The sequence below is a fragment of the Schistocerca cancellata genome, chromosome 9 (genome assembly GCF_023864275.1).
Source record: "Schistocerca cancellata isolate TAMUIC-IGC-003103 chromosome 9, iqSchCanc2.1, whole genome shotgun sequence".
In the NCBI taxonomy this organism is placed as follows: domain Eukaryota; kingdom Metazoa; phylum Arthropoda; class Insecta; order Orthoptera; family Acrididae; genus Schistocerca; species Schistocerca cancellata.
In genome coordinates, this window is record NC_064634.1 from 196,317,794 (window position 1) to 196,343,627 (window position 25,834).

The window sequence follows — 25,834 nt, forward strand, 5'->3', positions numbered from 1 at the left end:
TTAGTATTATCTGTGGCCGAAGAGCGGCGTAGTATGCCACTGCTGGCCTACCTGTATCAGGTGTAAAAATAACAATAAGCGAAGAAAAAAAAAGAGCAGATTCGCGCCACATGGCGGCTAGTGTACTCACATCCCTGGGGTTGGGCATCACCCAGGGGTGTCCCATGATGCTGAAGTGGTAGAGCGGTGAGCTGAAGGAACGGAACCACTTGTAGGCGGCGCCCTGCCACTTGAGCTCGACGGGCCAGAAGCCGCCGGTGCGCTCCCTCAGCCAGAGGTGCACAGTGTCCTTGTACGCCACCAGCAGCAGCGTCCGCGAGCCGCCGATCTCCCCGGCCTGCAACACACCCCACCCGCCATCAGCACGGGAGCAGACGTTGAGGGAACGTTATTGTAGTGGCCAAAACCAACCACGGGAACGCCTTGGGCTGCGGGATCGGAGCCGCCAGGCGGGGAAGCCGCCGGCAGTGGAGCACGCACCACCGGGTAAACACAAGGACGAGTCGGACGACTGACCAACGACAACCGACAACTGCCGACAATGACCGACTATGACCGACAAAACAAGGAAGAGATAAACAATGGAGGCTTGTAGAAACCACAACACCAAACACCAACAGTAAATCCACTCGGAACCAGAGCCAGGCAAATGTCAACAACGAGTAACTACCAGAACGCAGTACCTCCGAGATAGAGACGCAATCCAGATCGAGTACTAGACTGACTGGACTAGGGCAGAGCGGGTCCCTGTATACGAAACCGGAGGGAGCGGCTATTGGCCGCTGTCTGCACTTGGTGTAGCGGTGGCGCCCTCGCTGCGCGAGAGCGGCTGCGCGGAAGAGCCACCGCGGACGCTGAGCCCTCTATGGGCTGGCCACGTCCATTTCTTCTGGCGCGTGTTCGACTTCCGCGGCGGGAGGTACTAGAGTTATAGTCCAGTTTTGAGATTCCTGCTGCAGCGCAGAGACAAACCACACCAACGTGCTTGATGCTTCGAGGCCTGTGCTGCAACAAATGCAAATTAGTCGTAAGTGGGGATCTGCAAATTTCGTGTAAACACTAACACGACAAACAACCCGAAATCGGCGGTTTTTACAAAAATAATGCGAAATTTAAATTAATTGAAAAGCCACTATCGCTTCAATAGTTTATTAGATGACCGGTTTCAGCACTCTGAAGGTGCCAAAACCACAGGTGTTCAGGTTTTGGTATCATAGTAATATAGTTTGTCATTATTCCCCATTCGGTGAGGCCCATGGACGAAACGAGTGCCATGCCGATGGGAGCGTACGATGAGTCACTGTGCATCTTGGTCCGCATGTCATTTTCCCTCTGTTCTTGTGCCCTTCGGTTTGATTCTGACCTGGCATTCCTTAATTCCATGTGCCTATGCAGATTTTCGTAGTTGATTCGTACCTTGCTCATAACGAATGTATAGATGGTGAGAGACTTAGCAAGTGAATATGTTCTTTTTTAGCGCTTAAATACCTAACACCATAGTGCCTAGACAGGTAAGCCCAGCATACAGGTTTTAATCTCTCGTCACATTATACCTAAGTCGCGTTCTGAACAACTTTATGCGTGCATATTCCTGACATCCTTACACGAATAAAGGTAAATTATAATGTGTAGCCGGCCGTGGTGGCAGAGCTGTTCTAGGCGCTTCAGTCCGGAACCGCGCGACTGCTGTGGTCGCAGGTTCGAATCCTGCCTCGGGCATGGATGTGTGTGATGTCCTTGGGTTAGTTAGGTTTAAGTAGCTCTAAGTTCTAGGGGACTGATGACCTCAGAAGTTAAGTCCCATAGTGCTCAGAGCCATTTGAACCATTTTGAATTTCACGTCTGTTGCACTTGGTCGGTCACTACGGGAACGTTTAATGCTGTTTGTGAATGAAGCTGGAATTGTCGTTCAATGATGTCCCGTATGTGCTCGATTGGAGACAGATCTGATGATCGAGCAGGCCAAGGCGGTATGTCGACTTTCTGCAGAGCATGTTAGTTACAACAGTGGTATGTGGGCGTGCGTTATCCCCTCTGGAAAACACCCGTGGAAAGCTGTTCTTAAATGACAGCACAATACAGTGAATCGCCAGATTCACGTAGAAATTTGCAGTCAGTGTGCGTGGGATAGCAACGGTAGTGCTCCTGCTGTCATACGAAATTGTAACCCAGATCGTAAACTCCACGAGTAGGTCCAGTGCGTCTAGCACACAGATTGTCTGCAGGCCCTCAGCTGGTTAGGTTAGGTTAGTGTTTAACGTCCCGTCGACAACGAGGTCATTAGAGACGGAGCGCAAGCTCGGGGTTAGGGAAGGAAATGGGCCGTGCCCTTTCAAAGGAGCCATCCCGGCATTTGCCTGAAACGATTTAGGGAAATCACGGAAAACCTAAATCAGGATGGCTGGAGACGGGATTGAACCGTCGTCCTCGCGAATGCGAGTCCAGTGTGCTACCACTGCGCCACCTCGCTCGGTGCCCTCAGCTGGCCACACGGCCATAATCGGCACCGAGGCAGAACCAGCTTCCATCAGAAAGCACAACAGAGCTCCACTGCCCTCCAATTAGCTCTCGCCTGATAGCACTGAAGTCGCAAATGGTGGTGGTTTGAGGTCAGTGGAATGCACGCTACAGGGCGCCTGTCTGGGAGCTGTCCTTCAGGTAACCGATTTGTAACAATTCGTTCTGTCACTGTGGTGCCTACTGCTAATCAGATTTTTGCTGTACATTCAGTATGATGCGCCAGAACCATACGGTGAACACGATGGTCTTCCCTCTCGGTAGCGCCACGTGGCCGTCCGGAGCACGGTCTTCTTGCGACCGTACATTCCTGCGGCCACAGTTGACGGTAATCATGTACAGGGGCCACATTCTTGCCAAGTCTTTCTGCAGTGTAGGAGATGGAAGATTCAAATTGTCATAGCCCTATTTCACGACATTGTTCGAATTCAGTGAGGTGTTGATAATGGCGTCTTTGGCGCCTTAAAAGCATTCTTGAGTAAAATCAACTCACCACGTCCACTCTCCAAGGTAACTAACACTCACGGTCATTGCAACGTGTACTTAAAGCAAACGTGATTTGCATCCGTATAGCAGCACTACTGCCGCCGGTCTAATCCGACTGGCACGAAATCTGGACAGATATCATCTTTCAGATGCAGAAACATGCCTACCGACTTTCGTTTATATTGCACAACTCCTTCTTAGTGTTGCGATTTTTTTTCCGTCAGCGTGTCATGAATATTGGCCTTTTTTCTTTTTCCAGCTAAAACTGCGAATATGAAGGAAACAGTTTACTAATGTTGGAACTGTCATGTTCCCCATTCCTGTGTAAAAATGTTTTGAAAGGATAACAAATGGTTCAAATGGCTCTGAGCACTACGGGACTTAACTGCTGTGGTCATCAGTCCCCTAGAATTTAGAACTACTTAAACCTAATTAACCTAAGCACATCACACACATCCGTGCCCGAGGCAGGATTCGAACCTGCGACCGCAGCGGTCGCGCGGTTCCACACTGTAGCGCCTAGAAGCGCTCGGCCTCTCCGGCCGGCGAAAGGATAACAGTTTACTATTATTGGACACTAATTGTTATACAATACTGAAATTGGATCTTTTCTTTTATCAAGTGAGTTAGCCATATAATCCTCGAATGTCTGCTCATTTCACGTGTAATGAACTGATGCTTCAATGTGGCCTTAGGCGGTAATGGTTTTACCCGCTGACGTCAAATCCCCCGACACTTCTGTACAAAAAATCGTAACAAAGACGACGCATTTCGGTGAGATCTTAAATGTGGTGCGTAAATTACGCTTCATATTTTCGTTGCACATCAACATAAATACAACTTTTTTGCTTTGTAAATACGTAAACCATCATGGTATATGATCAGTTTACTACTGTCAACCATTCAGACCCCAGGCTACGCTCGTACATCGGGTTGTCAAGATAGACTTCATCTCACCAAATACTATTGAGTAAATATTGGAATAAACATCCTCAGCGTTCTGTTGTGCCTCCAGACACGCCTGTGCGACGTCACATATTCTGAATGTCATTGACTGATATAAGTTAGTGAAGCAGGTAGATAGCCTGATAGGTATACCTGCAATGGCAAGTCTCTGCAGTGTAGGTATTCTGGACCTATACAAGATAGTTCAGAACTTAGTGAAAAAAGAAACTACCCATGCGAGCAGCCGGCCGAAGTGGCCGTGCGGTTAAAGGCGCTGCAGTCTGGAACCGCAAGACCGCTACGGTCGCAGGTTCGAATCCTGCCTCGGGCATGGATGTTTGTGATGTGCTTAGGTTAGTTAGGTTTAACTAGTTCTAAGTTCTAGGGGACTAATGACCTCAGCAGTTGAGTCCCATAGTGCTCAGAGCCATTTGAACCATTTTAGCTATGCGAGCAGACAATATGAACATTGTAAGGTATTTGATGTCATGCTGAACGCAGTTTGGCTTTTACGTTCAAATGTACAGAATATCCATAATTAACGTTTCAGCTTCGAAGTCTGTAGAAAGAGAACCACTGTTCAAAATGAAGTCAAATTTGAACATCGTATGATGGACGAAGGCAGAAACGCATTGGAACAAAAAAAGCAATAAAAATTAGAACAGTAGGTGGCACTGTAAGCGTCATAACATGTGCTTCAACAGACGCACCTCACACGGCTGTTTCTCATTCTGCGTCCCACTCGCACAGCATGACGATCGTGCGCTGCTAGTGGCGCTCTTTTACAAGAATGGTGACCAGGCGCTGATAGCCCTGCAGAAGTTCCGGAGACTCAAGGGTTTCAAATGGTTCAAATGGCTCTGAGCACTATGGGACTCAACATCTGAGGTCATGAGTCCCCTAGAACTTAGAACTACTTAAACCTAAGGACATCACACATATCCATGCCCGAGGCAGGATTCGAACCTGCGACCGTAGCGGTCGCGCGGTTCCAGACTGAAGCGCCTTTAACCGCGTGGCCACACTGGCCGGCAAGACTCAAGGGTTTGAAAAAAGGCATTTCTCCGATGTCTGCTAAGGGTCTGGCGAAAATGATTATAAAATAGGAAAAGACAGGTTCTTTTGAAGGGTAGCGTGACAGAGAGAGGAGAGAAGCTGATCCGACGTCTGACAACGATCTGGCTAAAGCAACGTAGGAGGGGTCGAGCGGGGCTGTGCAAACAAGCAGTGCACAGGGAATTATCCGAACGCTGGGCACGGCTGATAGCATGGTGCATAAAATCCTACGAAACATCCCGCATGGTTATCCACACAAAATCAGTCTTGTTCAGGTATTACTTCCTGTTGACCTTCCAGCAAGACAAACTTCCGCTCTGAAATTTTTTGCTCACATGGAAATGGACAATGAATGGCTACGGAACATACTGCGAACAGACGAAACTCATTTCCATCTCCAAGGACACGTCAATACGCAGAATTGCAGAATATGGGCAGGACCACTTCATTCGTCGAAGGTGGCTGTGTGGTGCGGGTTGAAGGAATCGTTTATCGTAGGGCCGTATTTTTTGAGGGAGAGTAGTCATTGTGCGTTCTGTTACCTATACCGTAATTGGTAAACTCTCTGGCAGTGTTTCGCGCACTAACATCATTCTAACCTTTCAACAGTACGGACGTGTAGTTAAGATCATTTTTGTGCAAGATGGTCTTCCTCAGCACATCGCTCGGCAGCCAGTGTGGCGACTGCTGCAGAGGCATTTCGGAAACGTTAGAATTTTCAGCCATTATTTCGCTACAGGTTGGCCGTCCAGATCACCTGATCTTAATCCGGCTTTTCGCTGTAGGATTATTTGAAAGATGACGTGTTCAGTGTTGCAATTACAAATGTTGCTGGATTGAAGGCACGCATTGTACAACGCCTTCTCAACGTAACCCTAGAGACACTACGATCTGTTGCGCAACCTGCTATTTCTCGATTTCAACTTGTGACAGAACGGTGGACATCATATTCAACATGTCTCGCGCCAGTTTCACGATAGTTAGAAACAGCTGTCATTTTGCTTTTTATGTGGTTTTTGACCTCAGGACCACTAAAATCCGATTTTTCCCATCCGATGTGGTACGACCTTGCAGTGGTGGATGAGCTTGCGTAAATCACAATGCTACAACTTTTGACTGCCGAACTTGTACATCCATCCACATTGAACTGTACGGATGGTGTAATGTGCAACTCAAGCCACAGCAGTTGCTTTGCAATTCATCTGTCATTTATAGCTGACCCATAATTAAGACGCTGACGGCGCCATCTGTTAACAAAATCTTCGTTAATTTTTAATTTTTCCCCATCCTCAGTAATATGGTGTTCAAATTTGACGTCAGTCTGAGCAGTGGTTCTATTTCTACGGCGTTTTGAAATTTGAACTTTAATTATGGACACCCTGTAGAATCGGAGCAGCAGTTTTCGTATTATTGTGAAGTGTAGAGCTTTGGGTGCACAGTCTCTCAGAAGAGGACTTGCAGGTTACGACAGTGTTTTCTTTTCAAAAACTTCAGTGTTGGTTGCAAAATTATTTGTTCTTTAACTCATTATGTTTAATAGGCTTAAGTAATAGGTTTCTTTTTCAATAATTGTAAGTACTCGGATATTTGATGTCAATAATTATAAGTACTCGGATGTTTGATGTCAACAACTACAACGAATCGATTGATATACTTCAGTTTGCGATCCAACGTTTAAAAACTATGAAATATGACAAGCCTAAAGAAAATGCTTGAAAAATAACATGTAAATTGGCAAAAAGTATCTCCTAAATTGGTAAAAATAATAACGATTATAGAAAAAAATACGCGAAGTTGGCCAAAAAATGAAACGGTTTTTCCCGGTTCCTACTTAAATTCGTTTACTCACCAATACAGTGCAAGCAAAGCAAGTGGTTGGAGTTATTTCTTCTAGACAGTGTTGGCACTCACCACAGTCTTCATCAAATTATGTATTTGCACCATCGCTTAACCCACGTCCCGAATCCTCTCTGAGGAAAAACTCAGGTGTTATCTTATTCACAGTCACTTTGAGCCTATCAGTATCCTACTCAAAGGAAACTCAATAATGGCCTGCCAAAGGGCACAATGGCCGCTCCTCTCCTGTTCAGCCATCCAAAAAACATCTTCAAGCAAATTCTGCTATGTACACGGTATGGCTCTGGCTTGTCAATCAAAGAGCTTGGTCAGTCAGAGGGAGCACAAACAGGGGACTTAGCGGCCCTTAACTCATATTTCAGAAATTAGGGACTGGGGGGAAACCCAGTACAAGTAAGAGCGAGGTTTCTGTTGTTCACCCAGGCGACAAACAAACTAACACAGTGCTGAAGGTGCAATTTCATGGCTATATTCTCCGTCACTACAAGTATCCAAAGTATCTTGGCATCACATTCGATCGCAGTCCGTCTTATCAAAATAGATCCTTGAAACACAACAATTAAGATAAAAAAAACTCGCAACAGCATCATTCAGAGGCTGTGTGTGACAACCTATGGTGGCTTCAATGGAGATTTTGCGTCATTGCCTCCTCCGCTGGTCTATTCGGCCTCAGAGTATTGTGCTGCTTCGTGGTATAATAGCTGTCATACCTGCCTCATTGATACACCGCTCAGCAACATGATGTGCATGATTACTGATACAATCAGACCAACTCATGTCAACCGACTTCCCCCGCTACCTACCGCAGATTCGCACAGCTGAGACTCTGATTAGAAACTACCACAACGCACAAAAAGTGACGAACTATCCTTTCATCACCATGTACCCGTCTTACGAAGAAATAGGCTTCCTTGGAGTCACCCGCCTCTGCTTTACGCTGCACACCTAGCTACAAGTAACACCAAAGAGTGCCGACTGCCGACACATTAGGAATTACCAAGCATGGGTATGAATCAATACCGTGGATGTCGAACTTGACACGAAACTGTGGACCAAATTAAACTGAATCCACACTGGATGCAGTCGGTGTTGACTCACTCTATAAATTGGGTATTGTGGAACCTCCGAGTTGAGAATGTGGCACGCTGAAACAATTTGTGAGACATACAAGAGACGAGTGAGATCTACGATGCTGTAAGGCATGTGGAATGATTTTATGAATGCCAGTGCCAGAGCGGTGGAATGCATTAGAAACCTAGATGTTAATATTTAATCGATTTATTTTTGTTTTATGCACTGACATTCATCACATATTACGAAAGTAGTGTGTGTGTGTGTGTGTGTGTGTGTGTGTGTGTGTGTGTGTGTGTTTGTGTGTGTACCATACGAATGATGGTGACCAGTATTATGTTCAATGAACTATACTAGGAGGAGAGTAGGACAGTACAGCTAAAATAAGGGCTGACAGCGGAACGATGGCTGTGGAATCATGGAGCCAGTTTGGCGATCACATGATTTGTGCAAAACCGTTGTTTGGTTACAAACTGTCACTATGAATGAGAGCAACATTCAGATTTTTGAGTAATCTCTCCTTTCTATTCTTCTAGAGTGCCTACGATTTTCCGTTGTGTTCGCTGTCTCTTAAATTACTTAGCCCTCGGAAAGACAGTATACTTGAAAAGACGACGTCGGTTTTGATCCGATGCCAACATATGCCACCGGGGAGATAGTAGAAGTACTGATAAGGGTTTCAATGTCGTCCACCAACAGACAGGCTAGTGGTGGTATAGCGACCAGACCGCCACCTGAGTATACTCTTCAGTAAGGAACGCTCACAGCCAGAAGGCTCAGTCTGCTGCAGGCGTCTGAATCAAGCAGCCGACCATGCCACGGAGATGCACTCCTGCTCCCTACAACCAAGTGAATAAGCTTGAAAGGGGACACACTGTGACCTTCCGAGTGGCGGAATGGTCCTTTCGGAGGATTTCCACACAAATTGGATGTGCTGCGTCCGTTGTGCAACAATGCTAGTGTCAGTGATCACGTGAACATTCTCACACTCGTACACGAGGTTCTGGACGTCCGCGCAACACAGACGCCCGCCAGGAATGCTACGAGTATATTGTAAGTGGGGGATATCACAGCACAGATAAGAGGACAGTTGAGCCCAGACTTGTCAACCGAACTGTTTCGAACCGTGTATTAGAAGTGGGACTACGGGCACGCACAACTCTAGCCTATCTGCCACGCAAGCCACAGCATTAACATGCAGTGCTCTACTGGTGCTGTCAGACTATTACTTGGAAGATGGACTCACGCGCCGTAGTCTTCAGCGACGAAAGCAAATTCTGCTTGCAAGCCGGGGGTGGTTGTTTGCTCGTACGACGTAGACCTGATGAGCACTGCCTCGCACATTGTATTCGTCCAAGACACACTGGCCTCTTCCTTGGCCTTACGGTGTTTATGGAGGGTACGCTAACTAGCACTCGGTACTTGCAGAATATTGTTAGACTCGCCATTCTTGCAACAGCAAGTTTATGTGTTGTTCCAACTGATATGCTGACCCACGCATTGCTCGTGAAACTCAATGTGCTCTGCAAGACGTCCGTCAGCTTCCATGGCCAGCACTGTCTCCGCACTTGGCTCCAATGAAGCACGTTTGGAATATGGTGAGACGAAAAGCGACACGTGCGACATGTCAACCAACAACTCTTACATAACTACGTGAACAGGTCGGACAGATGTGGCATAACGTATCAGAAGACAGTATCCGTCATCTGTACGATTGACTGGCTGCCAGAGTCAGCACCTGCAATTGGCGCCTGTGGAGGCTAGACCACGTACAATATGGGTGTTTCAGCATGGGTCTTTACCTGGTACCTCAGAACCGCTTGTGCTATTGACCTGTAAATGTAATCATTTCATGTACTCCATATACACTGCTACAACAATAAATCTTGAGTGAATTTTTTTCCCGTAGTTTATGTTGTTTACCATGCAAGAGGTACATAAAAAACACCGTTGAAGGCCACCACCACACAGAGACAGCCACTTGCATGGCGTGTCTCAGGTCCATTCGCAGCCAATATCGAAAGCTGCCAACCGTAGACTATATTTCTTCCGCCTTGTATCGTCGGACACGCGAATTCTTCAACCAAGAGCCACCAAAACACCACATGCTGTGGACACTCAGACGGTTCGGAACCAGCAGTTATACATTTTAGTTCACTGAGTCTAGGTCACTGGTTGCATCTCACTGAGTACAGTACGCTGTTGACCAAATATTACATTCAGTCATATTGACAATATACTAGACTACCAAAATACAGCAGAGTTATTAGATTTCATTGTGTTAGGTTTAGGACATACATCCAGTTGTACCAAAGTTAACTACCATTTTTAACAAACTCGTAACTAATGTTATTTGTTATTTCTTATTGTTTTGCCACGTTTCTGTTATAGTGCCGCACTACCAAACATGTGTACGGAGTTCTCACTTATAGATAAACGATAGGACCAGCAACCTGGGTTATTAAAATATTTCAGTTTCCGTCACAGTGGCAATAATATTCATTTCTTTTTGGTGACTATTTTCTGAAAATTGTATCTAGTTTGAGACCATAGCCTACAAAAGATTTTATGGGGTAAACAAGGCAAAATTAGAAATTATCTCCATGAGTGTACATACAAGTCGAACGTTAAATAAAGTACTACAAACCCTTATTTCTTTTACACCTGTGCTATATTGGTTTTTACATACTTTAAAGGTAGGTGTAATCATACAGCTCCCACCAATGTACATGTGAGTAACCAAACATGTATTATTCCTCTCCATTAACCATTGGATACAACATGATTACCTCATTCATGCATACAATATGAATTCTTTCCAGTCGAATGCATCAAACTGAAGTGTGACTAGGATATCACAGCGCTTCAGTTTGCTACATTCCATTGGTAAGAATTAGTAACGTCTAAGCTATGTAAACACTGGTACTGAATAGATGTAAAACGTTAATACAAGTTTGTAATACTGTATGTAACGTTCGACTTGTACACACGCTCATGGAGGTAAATTGTAATCTTTTATTTGTTAAACCCATAAAATCCTTTTTAGGTCATGGTTTTCAAGTGGACGCAATTATCCAAAACTATTCACCACAAAGAAATAACTATTATCGAAACTGTGACGGATACCGAAGGAAAATTAAAATTTTAAACAGGTGTTTATTTGTAAGAATGCAAATCAGCAATCGCTAAGGACCCATAGCAGGAAAACATTTTTCTGCTACCAGGGATCCTTGGGTTGAATTAATAGTAGCATTCACTAACTACATTCACAGTAAAATTTACAGGGTTGGCCTAAGCTTTCGTACAATTATCAATACTTACTTTACAAAAACTATAGAACATACAAATTTGTGTTTAGTGACAAATGAAACAACAAACCAAGTTTGTTTGCATATCTTTGTTGCAGGTAGAAACAGAGAAGAGAGCATTACAATCGCTGTTGTTGTAAAATGGTGTCACGCAAGGAGAACGAGCAGTGTTTTCTTTGGTATCACGGGACAAAAACTCGAATTAATGTACAGCGAAATTTTCGAAGACAATATGGAAGCGAAGCACCTGGTACAATGAGTATTGTTGTGTGATATATTAAGTTTAAACAAACCGGTAGCATGTTTGATCTTTCGTGAGCAGAGCAGCCTTCAGTCAACGAACATAATGTCGGAGCAGTGCAACTGGTGTTCTTACAAGCCCTCCCAAATCAACACGACTCGCATCTCGTGAACTGCGCTTTCCTAGGACCCACAGTGCGATGAATTCTACACAACAGATTGCACCTGCATGTATGTAAGTCCAGGTAAGACACGCGTAATAACCCGATGACAGAACTTGTCGGGCAGCTTTTCTGACTGAGATATTAGCACGAATTGACACCAGCAATGAATGCCTTCAACGAATTAGTTTTTCAGATGAGGTTATTTTCCACATATCAGGAAATCCTAACCACAGTTCGAGGCTATGAGGTTCGGAAAATCCACGTGTTGCCTCAGATCAAGTTAGGAATTCCCCTGAAATGAACGTGTTGTGCGGTTTAATGCAGAGCACAGTCATTGGCTCTTCCTTTTTTGTCAAAAAACCTGAACTAAGAGAGTTGCACCCTGATGAGATTTTCCGTCAAGATGGTTGATATGGTACACCACTGCACTGAGGATCGCATATTATAAATTTTATTAGTTTAAAACATCCTTACAGGTGTATTGGGCATGATGGTCCCTCTGTCTGGCGAACAAGATTACCAGACATGGCGCCTTTAGATTCCTGGGCTTCGTAAAGGACAAGTACATTAAGAAGAAGGATAACAGATGCTGTTGCTGGCATTACAGAAGGAAAGTTGGTAAACGTATGGCATGAAATGGAATATCGATTAGACATTTTTCGAGAAACAAACGACGCACATGTTGAATCTTATTGACATCGTAACGAAAACCTCGTGATTTATTCTTTCATTTTTCAGAAACCAAAATTTTTACGTCTACAGTTTTTGGAAAACAATTAGTGACAATTGCAAGGGCCTGAGGCCTACCCTGTACACCTATGTTTCGTCTTCCGTCAATAAACCGGAAAAGCTGTTGTCGACAACTGCAATTGCATCACTTCACTTATGTCACTCTCTCTCAAGTCGGGCATTAGCTACCAAGTGCGCACACACTTTCCCGACACTGCAAGCTTTCCGCATGACCATTGTTTAGTAGGCCTCCAACAATCTTACGATTTGCATCTCATCTGTTATAGAATCCATCACGACCAGTAAGTAACGCTTCGTGTCAGTGGTCGCAATTGATGGTCTCACGTTACGCCAGTTGTCTTTAATGTTGGTTTCATCTTCCCCCAAACTTTATCTACCTTTATCTAACTTATCATCACCTCAGTGTGAATATACAATCGTTAATCGGAAAAAATTGGCTCTTCAAACAATGGAATACGGGACGAGTCAGTCTGAGATAAAAATTCATAATCAATTAATTGTTATCGAAACTAAGCTGATCGAAACACCTAACAGTAAACTCTTTGTCCCTAATCTAAATTTATGTCAAATGAATTCCATTTTTTTCTCACACATAAGAAGTTTTTGTAACAATAGCTCGACATTTCTTACTGCTTGCTGATTCTACATGAACCATACAATCCTTTTGATGTTGTACGAGTATTTTACGATTCCCGTAAGAAATTCGTATTTCCAATGTTGAAACCAGTTTCATTCCTCATTCCATATTCTGCTACGATGAATTTAGAGACTAAAGACTTTTATTAATTTTTTTTAAATTATAGCTTTCCTTCAGGACCCACTCATTTGGCAATTTCCAAAACTGTATTATTACTAACAGAACCTGTTGTGCATCATAAAAATTCAATTAAACGACTGTTTCGAAAATTAATTTTTATTCCAATGATGCTAGAGGACAAACGATCTTGTTTTTTAATCGTACAACTGTAACCCAAATATGAATTAATATCACTAAAGCATGAATCATAACATTAAATTCTCCATAACTTCGGAAACAATACAAACCTGAAAATTTAAAACCAAGTTTGGAATACGCACGAAAATTGCCCAAAAGTGTCATTCTTTTATGAATTGTTCATTTACCACACAACAATTTTCAGTTACATATGTGAAGACTAGATCACGTGGATGCGCTTCGGACCTTTCAACGCCGGTAAAGGTGGACATTCCCAGTCTCACAGTGCCAGCTATCAACAACAAACGCGACATGGTTTGTTAATCCAAGGTAAAACCAACAAGTCACAGGAAACTGAGTAAGGGAGAGAAAAAAAATGCCACGAAGTCTTACTTCCTGAAAGTGGAATAAAACGACTGAAACATACAGCATTCCCCACATTTACTCAGTCACATATCTGCAGACATATGTTCTCACTAGTACTACTAAGTGCAATTCTGATAAAGTTGAGTGCAATACTCTGACTTTACGTTGTGTAAATTATGATGTTGCTTTTATTGTACTTAAACTGGACACATGATGTAAGTTGTCCTCAAATTTTCGGACTAGTCAAATTTCTTGGACTTTATGTTAACACGATGTATTAAGTACTTGTTATTATTATTGTTACCTTGAAATAATTTATATCTTTTATTGTTATTAAAGTATTCATTCGTGCGACCATATTGCCCGTAGTTGCTTTGTAATTACTGAAGGTATTTTAAATCCGTCTTTACAACTACAACAAAATGCGTATTTTTGTCTCCAGACGCTTCTTCGACTTGGAATCTCATTTACTGGAGCAGAAGAGGTCCACTTCGGACTGAGTCACGAAGACCTGCGGAGACGTGTCTGTGGAGGCCCTGGACAGTGGTGGGATACCAACCTGACTGCCGCCGCTATACGGACCAACAACCAGGAATGGTAGTCTGGTGCACCATTTCACTTTATAGCAGGACTCATATTTGTCATCCGTGGCACCTTAGAGCAAAGCGGTAGATCGACGGTATTCTACACACCATTTTGTTGCTTTTTATGGAAAGCAAGCCATCCTGGATTAGCATTTCAGCAAGATAATACCCGTCCGCATATGGCGAGAGTTTCTACTGCTTATCTTTGTGCCTGCCAAATCCTGCCTTAGCCAGCAACGTCGTCGAATGAATCTCCTCCAAATTGTGAAGTTTAGCATTATGGGCAGGTCCCTCCAACCACATTCGGATATTGTTGATCTAAGGCGCCAGTAGGACAGAATTTGTCACGATATCCCCCAGGAGAACATCCAACTACTCTAGAAATCTACTCGAGCCGAGTAAGTGCTTTCATAGCGGCCAGAGGTCGAACAACACATTATTGACCTGTTCAGTTTGTGAAGTTTTTTTCCCTTAAAAATCATAAAATATTTTTGAAAGTCTACACATTTGTATGTCTGCACATCGTATCTACCAGTTTTCAGCCCATTCGGGTAATTCTTCATGGCGCATCTTTTTTGTGTAATATCGTATATAAAAGAATTTATCTCGACACTAATGCATCATGATATACCTGAAATTTGGAAAACGTTGACCATAAAAGAGAGCACAGTAAAGTGACAAATTTAAGAAATCGCGATTAATACTAAAAAAAAAACCTTGTATGTCTTCTTCAGAACTGTTCCATTTTCATACAACTGGACAAGATAGCACTGCAGAGGAAAACACTTTGTTGTTGGTATGTATGCATTATTTTGATTGCATACTTAACGAGAGGAAATACGATTCAAATAGATATTACAAGTACAGCGTGATTATCAATATGTAACACCATATGATGGTGACAGCTGCGTGGCCGCTTCAACGAACTTAAACCGTTCATGGAAAAACTATTTGAAGGTGTTTTGAAACTGTATGAGGGAATGAAAATTCTTTTAACCCAAAATACTGAAGACTCTGCTACAACATACCAAGAGGAGATGTTACAAATCGGATATGATGAGGAAAGCAAACATATATTCGATAGTGGTGGGTATAAAACCCTATTGCAACATAAAAAAATGCCTGACTTACATCAAAATGTAAAATACGTATCTCGTGAAATCAGGCTTTAGTGCTCTCATATTACGAGCAAAGAAATAAACCAAATGTTTCCAAAAGACGAGACCTTTGTTTCTTGCAGAAACTGAGCCACATATCCAGTCTTCTGTTTTATAGCATCTGCCTCAGATATCTAATTAATAATCTAAGTAGCTAAATCCAGTTTCACGGGAGCCCATGCTTCCATGTATGCAGAGTATAATCAAAAAGATAGATTTAACTACACTAACTTGTTTTTTGAAGATTTACTCTGGCAAATTTTGCGATACTTCGCCTTAAATATCAAATAAGCAATTAAACAAAAATTGAAAATCCAGGATGGAATGTAATAATATTAAGAAATGGAAATTTGCCACTCGCCATGTAGCTGAGACGCTGAGTCGCAGATAGACACAACAAAAAGACTGTCACAAATAAGCTTTCAGGCAGCAAAGTCTTCATCAAAAATAGACGACAGGCACGCACACACACACACACACCGAGCGAGGTGGCGCAGTGGTTAGCACACTGGACTCGCATTCGGGAGGACGACGGTTCAATCCCGTCTCCGGCCATCCTGATTTAGGTTTTCCGTAATTTCCCTAAATCCTTTCAGGCAAATGCCGGGATGGTTCCTTTGAAAGGGTACGGCCGATTTCCTTCCCTGTCCTTACCTAACCCGAGCTTGCGCTCCGTCTCTAATGACCTCGTTGTCGACGGGACGTTAAACACTAATCTCCTCCTCCTCCCTCACACACACACACACACACACACACACACACACACACACACACTCACACACTCATGCAAACACAGCTCGTACACATATGACTGCAGTCTCTTGCAACTGAAGCTACTCTGTGGGCAGCAGGAGTGGGTGCAGGTAAGGAGGAAGCTGTGGCAGGGAGGGGGAGGGATAGTAGGATAGGGGTGGGGGACAGTGAAGTGCTCCTGGGGAGCATGCAGAGAAGGAGTGGAGGGAGCGTAGGACAACTATGTGCAATCGAGAGGCTAGACACAGGGCAGGGAAGAGGTGGAAGGGATTGGGTAGCACATGAGGAGAGAAGTAAAAAGACTCGGTGCAATGGTGGAATGAGGGCTCTGTAGTTCTGGAATGAGGAGAGGGAAGCCCCCTGGAGAAACACTGAACCATGCTCTCTCAAGAGCTGTCCATATTTGCGGAAGTGTTGCCAGCGCAGAATTTGACTGACCTTTCGACTATGCCCCAAACCGATGGGATTCATGTCCGGTGATCTGCGTGGCCAAATCATTCGCTCCAACTGGCCAAAAAGTTCTTCAAACCATTTGAGTACAGTTGTGGCCTGGTGACATGAGGCATTGTCTTCCATAAAAATTCCATCTTTGTTTGGGAACATAAAGTACATGAATGGCTGCAAGTGGTCTTTAACTAGTAGAACATAACCATTTCTAGTCAACGTCCATGTTAGTTGGACCACAGGCCACACCATTACGGAGCCGCCAACAGCTTGCACAGTGCCTTGTTGACAACTTGGGTCAATGGCTTCGTGGGATCTGTGCCACACTCGAAACCTACTATCATCTCTTACCAACTGAAATTGGGACTCTTCTGAGCAGGCCACAGTTTTCCAGTAGTCTAGGGTCCAACAGATATGGTCATGGGCCCAGGAGAGGCACTGCAGGCAATGTTGTGCCGTTTTAGCGAAGGCACTCGCGTCGATCGTCTGTTCCAGTAGCCTATTAACGCCAATTGTGCCGTACAGTCTTAACGGATACGTTCGTCGAACGTCCTACATTAATTTATGCGGTTATTTCACGCAGTGTTACTTGTCTGTTAGCACTGGCAACTCTACGCATACGCAGCCGATCTCGGTCGTTAAATGAAAACCGTCGGCCACTGTGGTGTCTGTGGTGAAAGGTAATGCCTGAAATTTTCCATTCTTGGCAGACGCTTGACACTGTGAACCTCGGAATATTGAATTCCTAACGATTTCCGAAACGGAATTTCCCAAGCGTCTAGCTCCAACTAACATTCCGCGTTCAGAGTCTGTTGATTCCCATCGAACGGTCATAATCACATCGGAAACCTTTTCACATGCATCACCTGAGTACAGATGACACCTCTGCCAATTCATTGCCTTTTTATACCTTGTGTACGCGATACTATCGCCACCTACATATGTGTATAGTGCTATACCATGAGTTTTGTCACCTCTGTGTGAATCACCATTACTGTGAAATCAGTGCAGACTTGAAAATGTTACTTCCAACTGTTACACTAAAGCGAGATTCTAGGTATAAAAATATTTATCACCCTTGTAGTTACGTATGTCTGAAACATTGTCTCCACAGTTTTGCACTTGATACAAGTCTATGGTCATATGACAGAGTACCGAGAACAAAACAACACTGAAAACGAGTTTTGGGGACAACTGAGGCGTAGAACATTTGACATTTCCGCTCCGCTCTCTGCTCACTAAGTACGCCTCAGTAACAGTATTATTTGAACAGCTACATCCAAAGATAGCAGGTGTTGACAGATGTGAAAATTACCGAACTATCAGTTTAATAGGTCACAGCTGCAAAATACTAACGTGAATTCTTTACAGACGAATGGAAAACTGGTAGAAGCCGACGTCGGGGAAGAGCAGTTTGGATTCCGTAGAAATATTGGAACACGTGAAGCAATACTGACCTTACGACTTATCTTAGAAGAAAGATTAAGGAAAGGCAAACTTACGATTCTAGCATTTGTACACTTAGAGAAAGCTTTTGACAATGTTGACTGGAATACTCTCTTTTAAATTCTGAAGGTGGCAGGGGTAAAATACAGGGAGCGAAAGGCTATTTACAATTTGTACAGAAACCAGATGGCAGTTATTAGAGTCGAGGGGTATGAAAGGGAAGCAGTGGTTGGGAAGGGAGTGAGAAAGGGTTGTAGCCTATCCCCGATGTTATTCAATCTGTATATTGAGCAAGCAATAAAGGAAACAAAAGAAAAGTTCGGAGTAGGTATAAAAATCCATGGAGAAGAAATAAAAACTTTGAGGTTCGCCGATGACATTGAAATTCTGTCAGAGATAGCAAAGGACTTGGAAGAGCAGTTGAACGGAATGGACAGTGTCTTGAAAGGAGGATATAAGATGAACATCAACAAAAGTAAAACGATGATAATGGAACGTAGTCGAATTAAGTTGGGTGATGCTGAGGGAATTAGATTAGGAAATAAGACACTTAAAGTAGTAAAGGAGGTTTGCTATTTGGGGAGTAAAATAACTGATGATGGTCGAAGTAGAGAGAATATAAAATGTAGACTGGCAACGGCAAGGAAAGCGTTTGTGAAGAAGAGAAATTTGTTAACATCGAGTATAGATTTAAGTGTCTGGTAGTCGTTTCTGAAAGTATTTGTATGGAGTGTAGCCATGTATGGAAGTGAAACGTGGACGATAAATAGTTTAGACAAGGACAGAATAGAAGCTTTCGAAATGTGGTGCTACAGAAGAAAGCTGAAGATTAAATGGGTAGATCACATAACTAATGCGGAGGTATTGAATAGAATTGGGGAGAAGAGGAGTTTGTGGCACAACTTGACTAGAAGAAGGGATCGGTTGGTAGGACATGTTCTGAGGCATCAAGGGATCACCAATTTAGTATTGGAGGGGAGCGTGGAGGGTAAAAATCGTTGAGGGAAACCAAGAGATGAATACACTAAGCAGATTAAGAAGGATGTAGGTTGCAGTAGGTACTGGGAGATGAAGAAGCTTGCACAGGATAGAGTATCATGGAGAGCTGTATCAAATCAGTCTCAGGACTGAAGACCACAACAACAACAACAACATTAAATTTCGCCCATTTCTGGTAGGAGTGTGACAGACACGGGCATACGTGAGTACTGTAGTGACCTGTAGCACGGTGCGCGTCTCGTCCATCCAGATTTCGGCGCCGGCCGGCTCCTCGAAGGCGGCGTCCAGCTGCAGCTGCCCCAGGGCGCGTACGGCGCCGGGCCCCGCGCCCGTCGCCCCCCACAGCTGGTAGACGAGGCGCGTCGACGTCGGGAAGGACGAGCCGTACGGCGCGCACACCACGTACACCGCGTCCCCGCTGGACGCGTGCCGCGCGCTGCCGTCCGCGCAGCCCGGCCACAGCGAGCCGTTCTCCACCAGCACCTGCAACACGGCCCGCCAACCTGCACTACCGCCCTGGGGGAAGTCCCCAGCCCAGGGTCCCCACCTGGGGAATCCCCAGTCGCAAACACAGCACACTGACGGATGTTTCGAAAACTTTGGGGTGATGATGGTTTTTTAAATTGATAACTTAGGCGTCCGGAATGATAGGTGGAGAGTTTTGTGTACATAGTCAGCGCATACACAACTTTCCCACTAGAGCGCATCCCGCTAAGCACAACAGCGCAGGCGCAGCACTCGTCCTTCTCCGCACTACGAGATGGCGCTGCCATAGAGACGGACCAAATTCTGCTTCCGCCGATCCACGTATTAATATGTAACGCATCCAATGAGATTGCTGCTCATGTAGAACCTTTTCTCCTCACAGATCACACTCGCGCAGTGATACGTGAACGCACGAGGTATTGTAACGAATGTACAGACCTCCGATTAGTCAGTCTGCATTTGTCTGCACCAGTCTGTACCAGTCTGTACGAGTTCTACATTTGTCTGTAGCAGTCTATAGTCAAGTTTCAGTCTGCACCTAATCAGATTACCACATTCCTGTACATGGCCATGAAGATAAATGTATAGACTCTTTTGTCAAGTATCAGACATATATGTGAGAATAAGATTAACGTACCAATACCAAAGCAACTTCAGATTGTCAATTGTAAGTAGCATCCAGAACCAAGTTAAGTAATTTTTATGCTTGTTATTATTTTAATAAATGTGTGTGAAAATTAATCAAGTTCTGCTACAGTTGGTCACTGTCAATCTGCTACTCTAAGCGTGCAAGTGGGATTTCTATCGTCTCACCTAATGGCAGAACATAAACACGCCACAATAAGACCACGAGACATATTGCTGACACTCGCCTACTTCGTTAGAGCGACAGGTCAAATAATCTGATGGTGTCTGTACTGAAGGTCTTACAGTATGCACACCACAGAGAGGTGGGGTGTTGACCCTTGCTCCCTCTTGGAATCTGTGCTAAACGTTTTATTAATTTCAAAATTCTCACGTGAAAGGTATACACACAGGCTAAAATTTTGTAAGAAAATTTTGTATTGAACGAGAGACGGTCAAATGTAGTATCGATTGTGTGGTAGTATCACTGTTCGACAGCGATCGCTGGTTCAAAGTCTTATGGACAATGTGTTAGTGTAACTTTAGATGGCAAGTTGTATGGAAGCCTCTCAATTGTAAAGACATTGTAAGTAGGCTGTTTAGGTTTTTCTGTTGGTAACGCCACGTAGCGCTCTGTATGAAAATCACTGACTGTGCTGTGTGCAGTCTGTGACTGGTTTGTATTGTTGGAATATTTGCTATTGTAGTCTTGGGCAGTTGGATGTGAACAGTGCGTAGCGTTGCGTAGTTGGAGGTGAGCCGCCAGCAGTGGTAGATGTGGGGAGAGACACGACAAAATTTTGAGAGCGGACGATTTGGACGTGTGTCCGCCAGAAAAAGGAAAATTGTAAGACTGGATGTCATGAACTGATATAGTATATATTATGACTTTTGAACAATATTAAGGTAAATACATTGTTTGTTCTCTATCAAAATATTTCATTTGCTGACTATGCCTATCAGTAGTTAGTGCCTTCCATAGTTAGAATCTTCTATTTAGCTGGCAGTATTGGCGCTCGCTGTATTGAAGTAGTTCGAGTAACGAAGATTTTTTTGAGGTAAGTGATTCATGAAATGTATAGGTTATTGTTAGTCATTCTTTTGTGGGGATTATTGAAAGTCAGATTGCGTTGCACTAAAAGTATTGTGTGTCAGTTTATTGATGATCAGAATAAGTAAAGAGAGAAATGTCTGAGCACGTTCAGTTTTGCTGAGCTGTTTGAAAATCGAATAACGTAAGAGGTTTATCAGCACAGTCATTTAATAATTTCCAAAGGGGACGTTTCGATATGTTGTACCTGATGCGTGCTGGATATATACTTACTCGCTACGGGCAGTGAGTTTTACTTGCAGGATACCATACTTGAAATAATTAAGATAAAGAAAGTTGTTTTGTTACCGATGCAATGTGTGTATTTATAAGTGATGATTGAGGCAATGTATAGCACTCGCATTCAATGATTTTATATTGTTAAAGATAATTGTTAATGTATAATCATCATGGTGAATGATAACAGCCAAACAGCTGCAGGATAAAGATTTATTGAAATTCTTGACCACGGTTTCGGTATAGCTAAATATACCTTCATCAAAAGCAAAAATACACTAAAATCACATTCTAAGTGGAGATACATAAAAGGACAGTGCCAAAGCGCGTCGTCAGTACTTAAAATTAAAATATCACCTCTATCTGTATAACATACATGATTGACACTGGCGTTTTATGCATCTCCACTGCAGGATGTGATTTAGTGTATTTTTGCTTCTCATGAAGGTATATTTAGATATACCGAAACCGTGGTCAAGGATTTCAATAAATCTTTATCCTGCAACTGTTTGGCTGTTATCATTCACAGTGAAGATTTTCTACAGTTGCTGCTTCAGCCATGTTTAAAATTTTGAAAAATGTATAATCAATTTATTGTGTGTTAATTGTGAGCATTATTCATTTTCAAATAGTCAAAATACAAGTTTTAAAGTTATTACCATATTGTTACTTACCACAAATCCACACCAGTTCCCAGATCCAAATCGTGTTTCATTAACTAGTTTTCTCAAGAAGTTATTGTCTCAGTCATATTCGATTTAATTAAAATGTACGCTAATCAACAGCCTTGCACAATAGCTGTTTGCTAACTATACAATTCAAAGTACTAACACAGAGCAGTGCGAAAAGTGTTACCATTTAACAGGTAACGGTAAGAAATTCTATTATTTCATAGATAGCATTCATTAACCACAGAGGCCATTATTTTTAAATAGATCAAGTTTTGTTTTATTACCAGGACCAATTTCAAATCTGTTCCATCAGATTTAGTTTTTGTGTTACGTAAATTCATGCAGCTTTGGTTAGGTTTAAAGTTATTGACAGTTTACATTCTCGCAGTTAGAAACGTTCAGTACAGGACAAAGCGCATAAGTGAAGAGGTAAACTGCACGTTCGCATGCCATTCCCATTCTAAAAGTTGTGCTGCAGGCTACTGCCAGTTACGTAATTTCAATCACATTTTCAAGCGTACATGTTTCACATGTATTTCTAGAAGTGACTGTCTCTCTTATTGTACTCAGCTGCATTTAACCGTAACATAGTGGCTTTGGTAAATACATTGTTTGTACGTGAAATGTGTTCGTTCAAACCCGCGTCCGGTCATTCTGATCTGCGTTTTACGTGATTTCCCTAAATCGCTTCAGTCCAATGCCGGGATGGTTCCTTCGATAGGGCACGGTCGACTTCCTCCCCCATCCTTCCCTAATCCGATGACCTCGGTGTTTTGGTCGCCCAAATCAACCAGCCAACCAGCCTGAGAATATGGACAACCATCAGGTGTATAAGGGAATGACGACAAATAAAATTTGTGCTGAACCGGGTCCCGAACCCTGAATTCCCTGTTATCGCAAGCAGTCGCCTTATCATTAGGCTATCCGAGAACGCCCCTGGCCGAACCCAAATTACCATATGTCGTCAAATATGTTCAAAAATGGTTCAAATGGCTCTGAGCACTACGGGACTTAACATCTATGGTCATCAGTCCCCTAGAACTTAGAACTGCTTAAACCTAACTAACCTAAGGACATCACACACATCCATGCTCGAGGCAGGATTCGAACCTGCGACCGTAGCAGTCGCGCGGCTGCGGACTGAGCGCCTAGAACCGCTAGACCACCGCGGCCGGCGTCAAATATGTGTCTACAATGTCCACTCGTGCATCCGCTATGTACATTCCTGTTCAGGAGAGAGATTTTAATTGAAAGTCGCTTGCCCATTGTCAGCGAATAAAAACTATATGCAAGCATGTACGAAAGAACTTCTGCACAACACAGGCAATGCAATACCGTATTTATTGACCGACACCGGTTTAGCGATTTTCAGATAAAATTACTCGTATGTACAGGAATATAAATAACGGATGTACTAGTGCAGGCTGACAACGTATGGAAGTTTGGTCTGGTCGTGGGGCGGGCTGAATAGTTTAACGGTAAAGCCACCGCCCAGTTCCGGTATGGCACAGATTTTCATTGTTGACATACCATTACACAGCTGATGATTGTCCATATTCGCAGCTGCGAATATATTTCATGTATTTCATAACGGGCGTTGTCACAGCGCCTGTTCCTTCGGACACGCATGCATAGCCCAAGGAACACTGCATCGTACTTATTGGCAACAAAGGCGCTGCGATATGATAAACGTCGTATTGCAACCACACTGTTTGGATGTCACGTTGTCCACGGGAAATTACACCATTTTCTCGGGGGAGCTTTGGTTTGACATTGTTTTGCTGTCTTGAGGGATGTGAATCTTTACAGAACATTTCGAAATAGAATAACCAAATAGTTTCTCTGTCGCTTCTTTGTAGAGCCATAAGCGAGCTACAGATGATGATGATGATTATTAGTGTTTTAGGGCGCACAACAGCGAGGTTATCAGCGCCCGTTCCCAAAAGTTCAATTCAGAGCCGAATTGTGAGAGAATTGGTATTTTTTAAATTGCAAGATTGGACACAGCACATCAAAACAGGGAGATAAAACTAAAAATAAAATAGCAGTACAAACAGGTATAAATAATTAACGGTGGCTGAGTGACCACTTACAAATAATGGGTGACCAAACCACGGGACAGCACATTAAGACTTCAATCCCAATATTTTGGGAAGAAGGCCAGACATCACACAAAAACGTAAAACTCTAGCGACACTTGCTTCATTATTAGTTAAAATAGAGGGCAGGTCTGGTGGTAAATTTAAATCTTCCCTCAAACCTACATATAAAACACACTCAGTTAAAATATGTCGTATCGACAGCTGTGTCCCACATGTCTGACACGTTGGTGGCTCCTCACGACGTAACAGAAAACCATGTGTCAAAGGACAATGTCCTATTCTAAGCCGTGTAAGGGCTACTTCCTCAGCGCGTCGTTGTCGGAAGGACGTGAGCCACGGTCGGACAGAATCCTTCACCGCTCGCAACTTATCCCTCACGTCCAGCCACTGAGCCTCCCACCAACGTATGACCTTCCGAGTCACGAAAGACGTAATGGCCTGCAGGGGGACGGAACAGCGAGCAGGAGGTGGGATGGAGCAAGCCTCCTTGGCAGCCGCATCTGCAAGTTCATTTCCAGGAATCCCTATGTGCCCTGGAACCCAGCAGAAGATTACATCCTTACCCTGCTGTTGCAAGAGCAGGAGTGCGTCCTGCACCTCTTGCACCATCCGATCTGCTGGGTACATCTGTTCAAGAGCGTGTAGAGCACTTTGGGAATCGGAGCAAATGATGAATTTCGTGTCACGATGTCGGCGCATATGCTTTAATGCTTGCAGAATGGCAAACAGTTCTGCATAGTAAACTGAGAACTGCTTTGGGAGCCCTATCCGATGGACAGTATCGGGAAACACAGCAGAGCAGCCCATAAAATCCCCCTGTTTAGACCCATCCGTGTAAACAGTAATAAAATCTGAATGGTGTTCTAAAATCTCAGTAAGTTTAATTTTAAAAAGGTGGTCCGGGGTACAATACTTCCTGTAAGCAGCCAGATCAAGAAGTAATCTTGGCCTTTGTAGTCGCCAGGGAGATCCCCTACTCCATCCCTGGTGGAGTACCTTAATGCCCTCCAGGTGTACTGACACGAGACTCTCCTTTGCACGGATGCCAAACGGCTTTGTTGCCGCCGGTCGATGGCGGAAGAGACGTGCCAGTGCCGGCTGGGAAAAAGTGTTGGACGCCAATGAAAGAGGAGTGGACTTGGCCCTGTACGCGTGCCGTACCACGAGGAGAAGACGCCGAATGGACAGCGGAGGCTCTCCCGCCTCGACACACAAGCAACGGGACTCGTGCGATAAGCCCCCGTTGAAAGCCTAATACTCTCATGGTGAACCACATCCAACATTTTGAGGTAGGAAGGTCTTGCAGAGCCATAAGCTTGACATCCGTATTCCAGTCGAGGTCGCACAAATGATACTTCCAATAAAAAACAGAGTATAAAAATGGCTTCATTACACTTGCCCAACGCTTGTCCGTAGATCCCACAACTACAGACCCTTCGCTTCCACTGTCAAGAAGGCACTGTGAAAGCTGGTGGTGGCTCAGTAATGGTGTGGGCTGTATTTACATGGAATGGACTGGGTCGTCTGGTCCAACTGAACTGATCGTT

The 25,834-nt window shown here is 43.8% G+C and overlaps 1 protein-coding gene across 1 annotated transcript in view; it reads right to left on the reverse strand.

The window, feature by feature from the left end:
* Nucleotides 1–25,834, reverse strand: part of LOC126101282 (uncharacterized) — a 682,242-nt gene that overhangs the window by 25,348 nt on the left and 631,060 nt on the right. The window contains exons 8-9 of the mRNA XM_049911963.1: nucleotides 19,297–19,560; nucleotides 131–337 (exon numbers count right to left, since the gene is read on the reverse strand). Of these exons, the coding sequence (XP_049767920.1) occupies nucleotides 131–337; nucleotides 19,297–19,560 (471 nt within the window). The remainder of the gene's footprint in view (nucleotides 1–130; nucleotides 338–19,296; nucleotides 19,561–25,834) is intronic.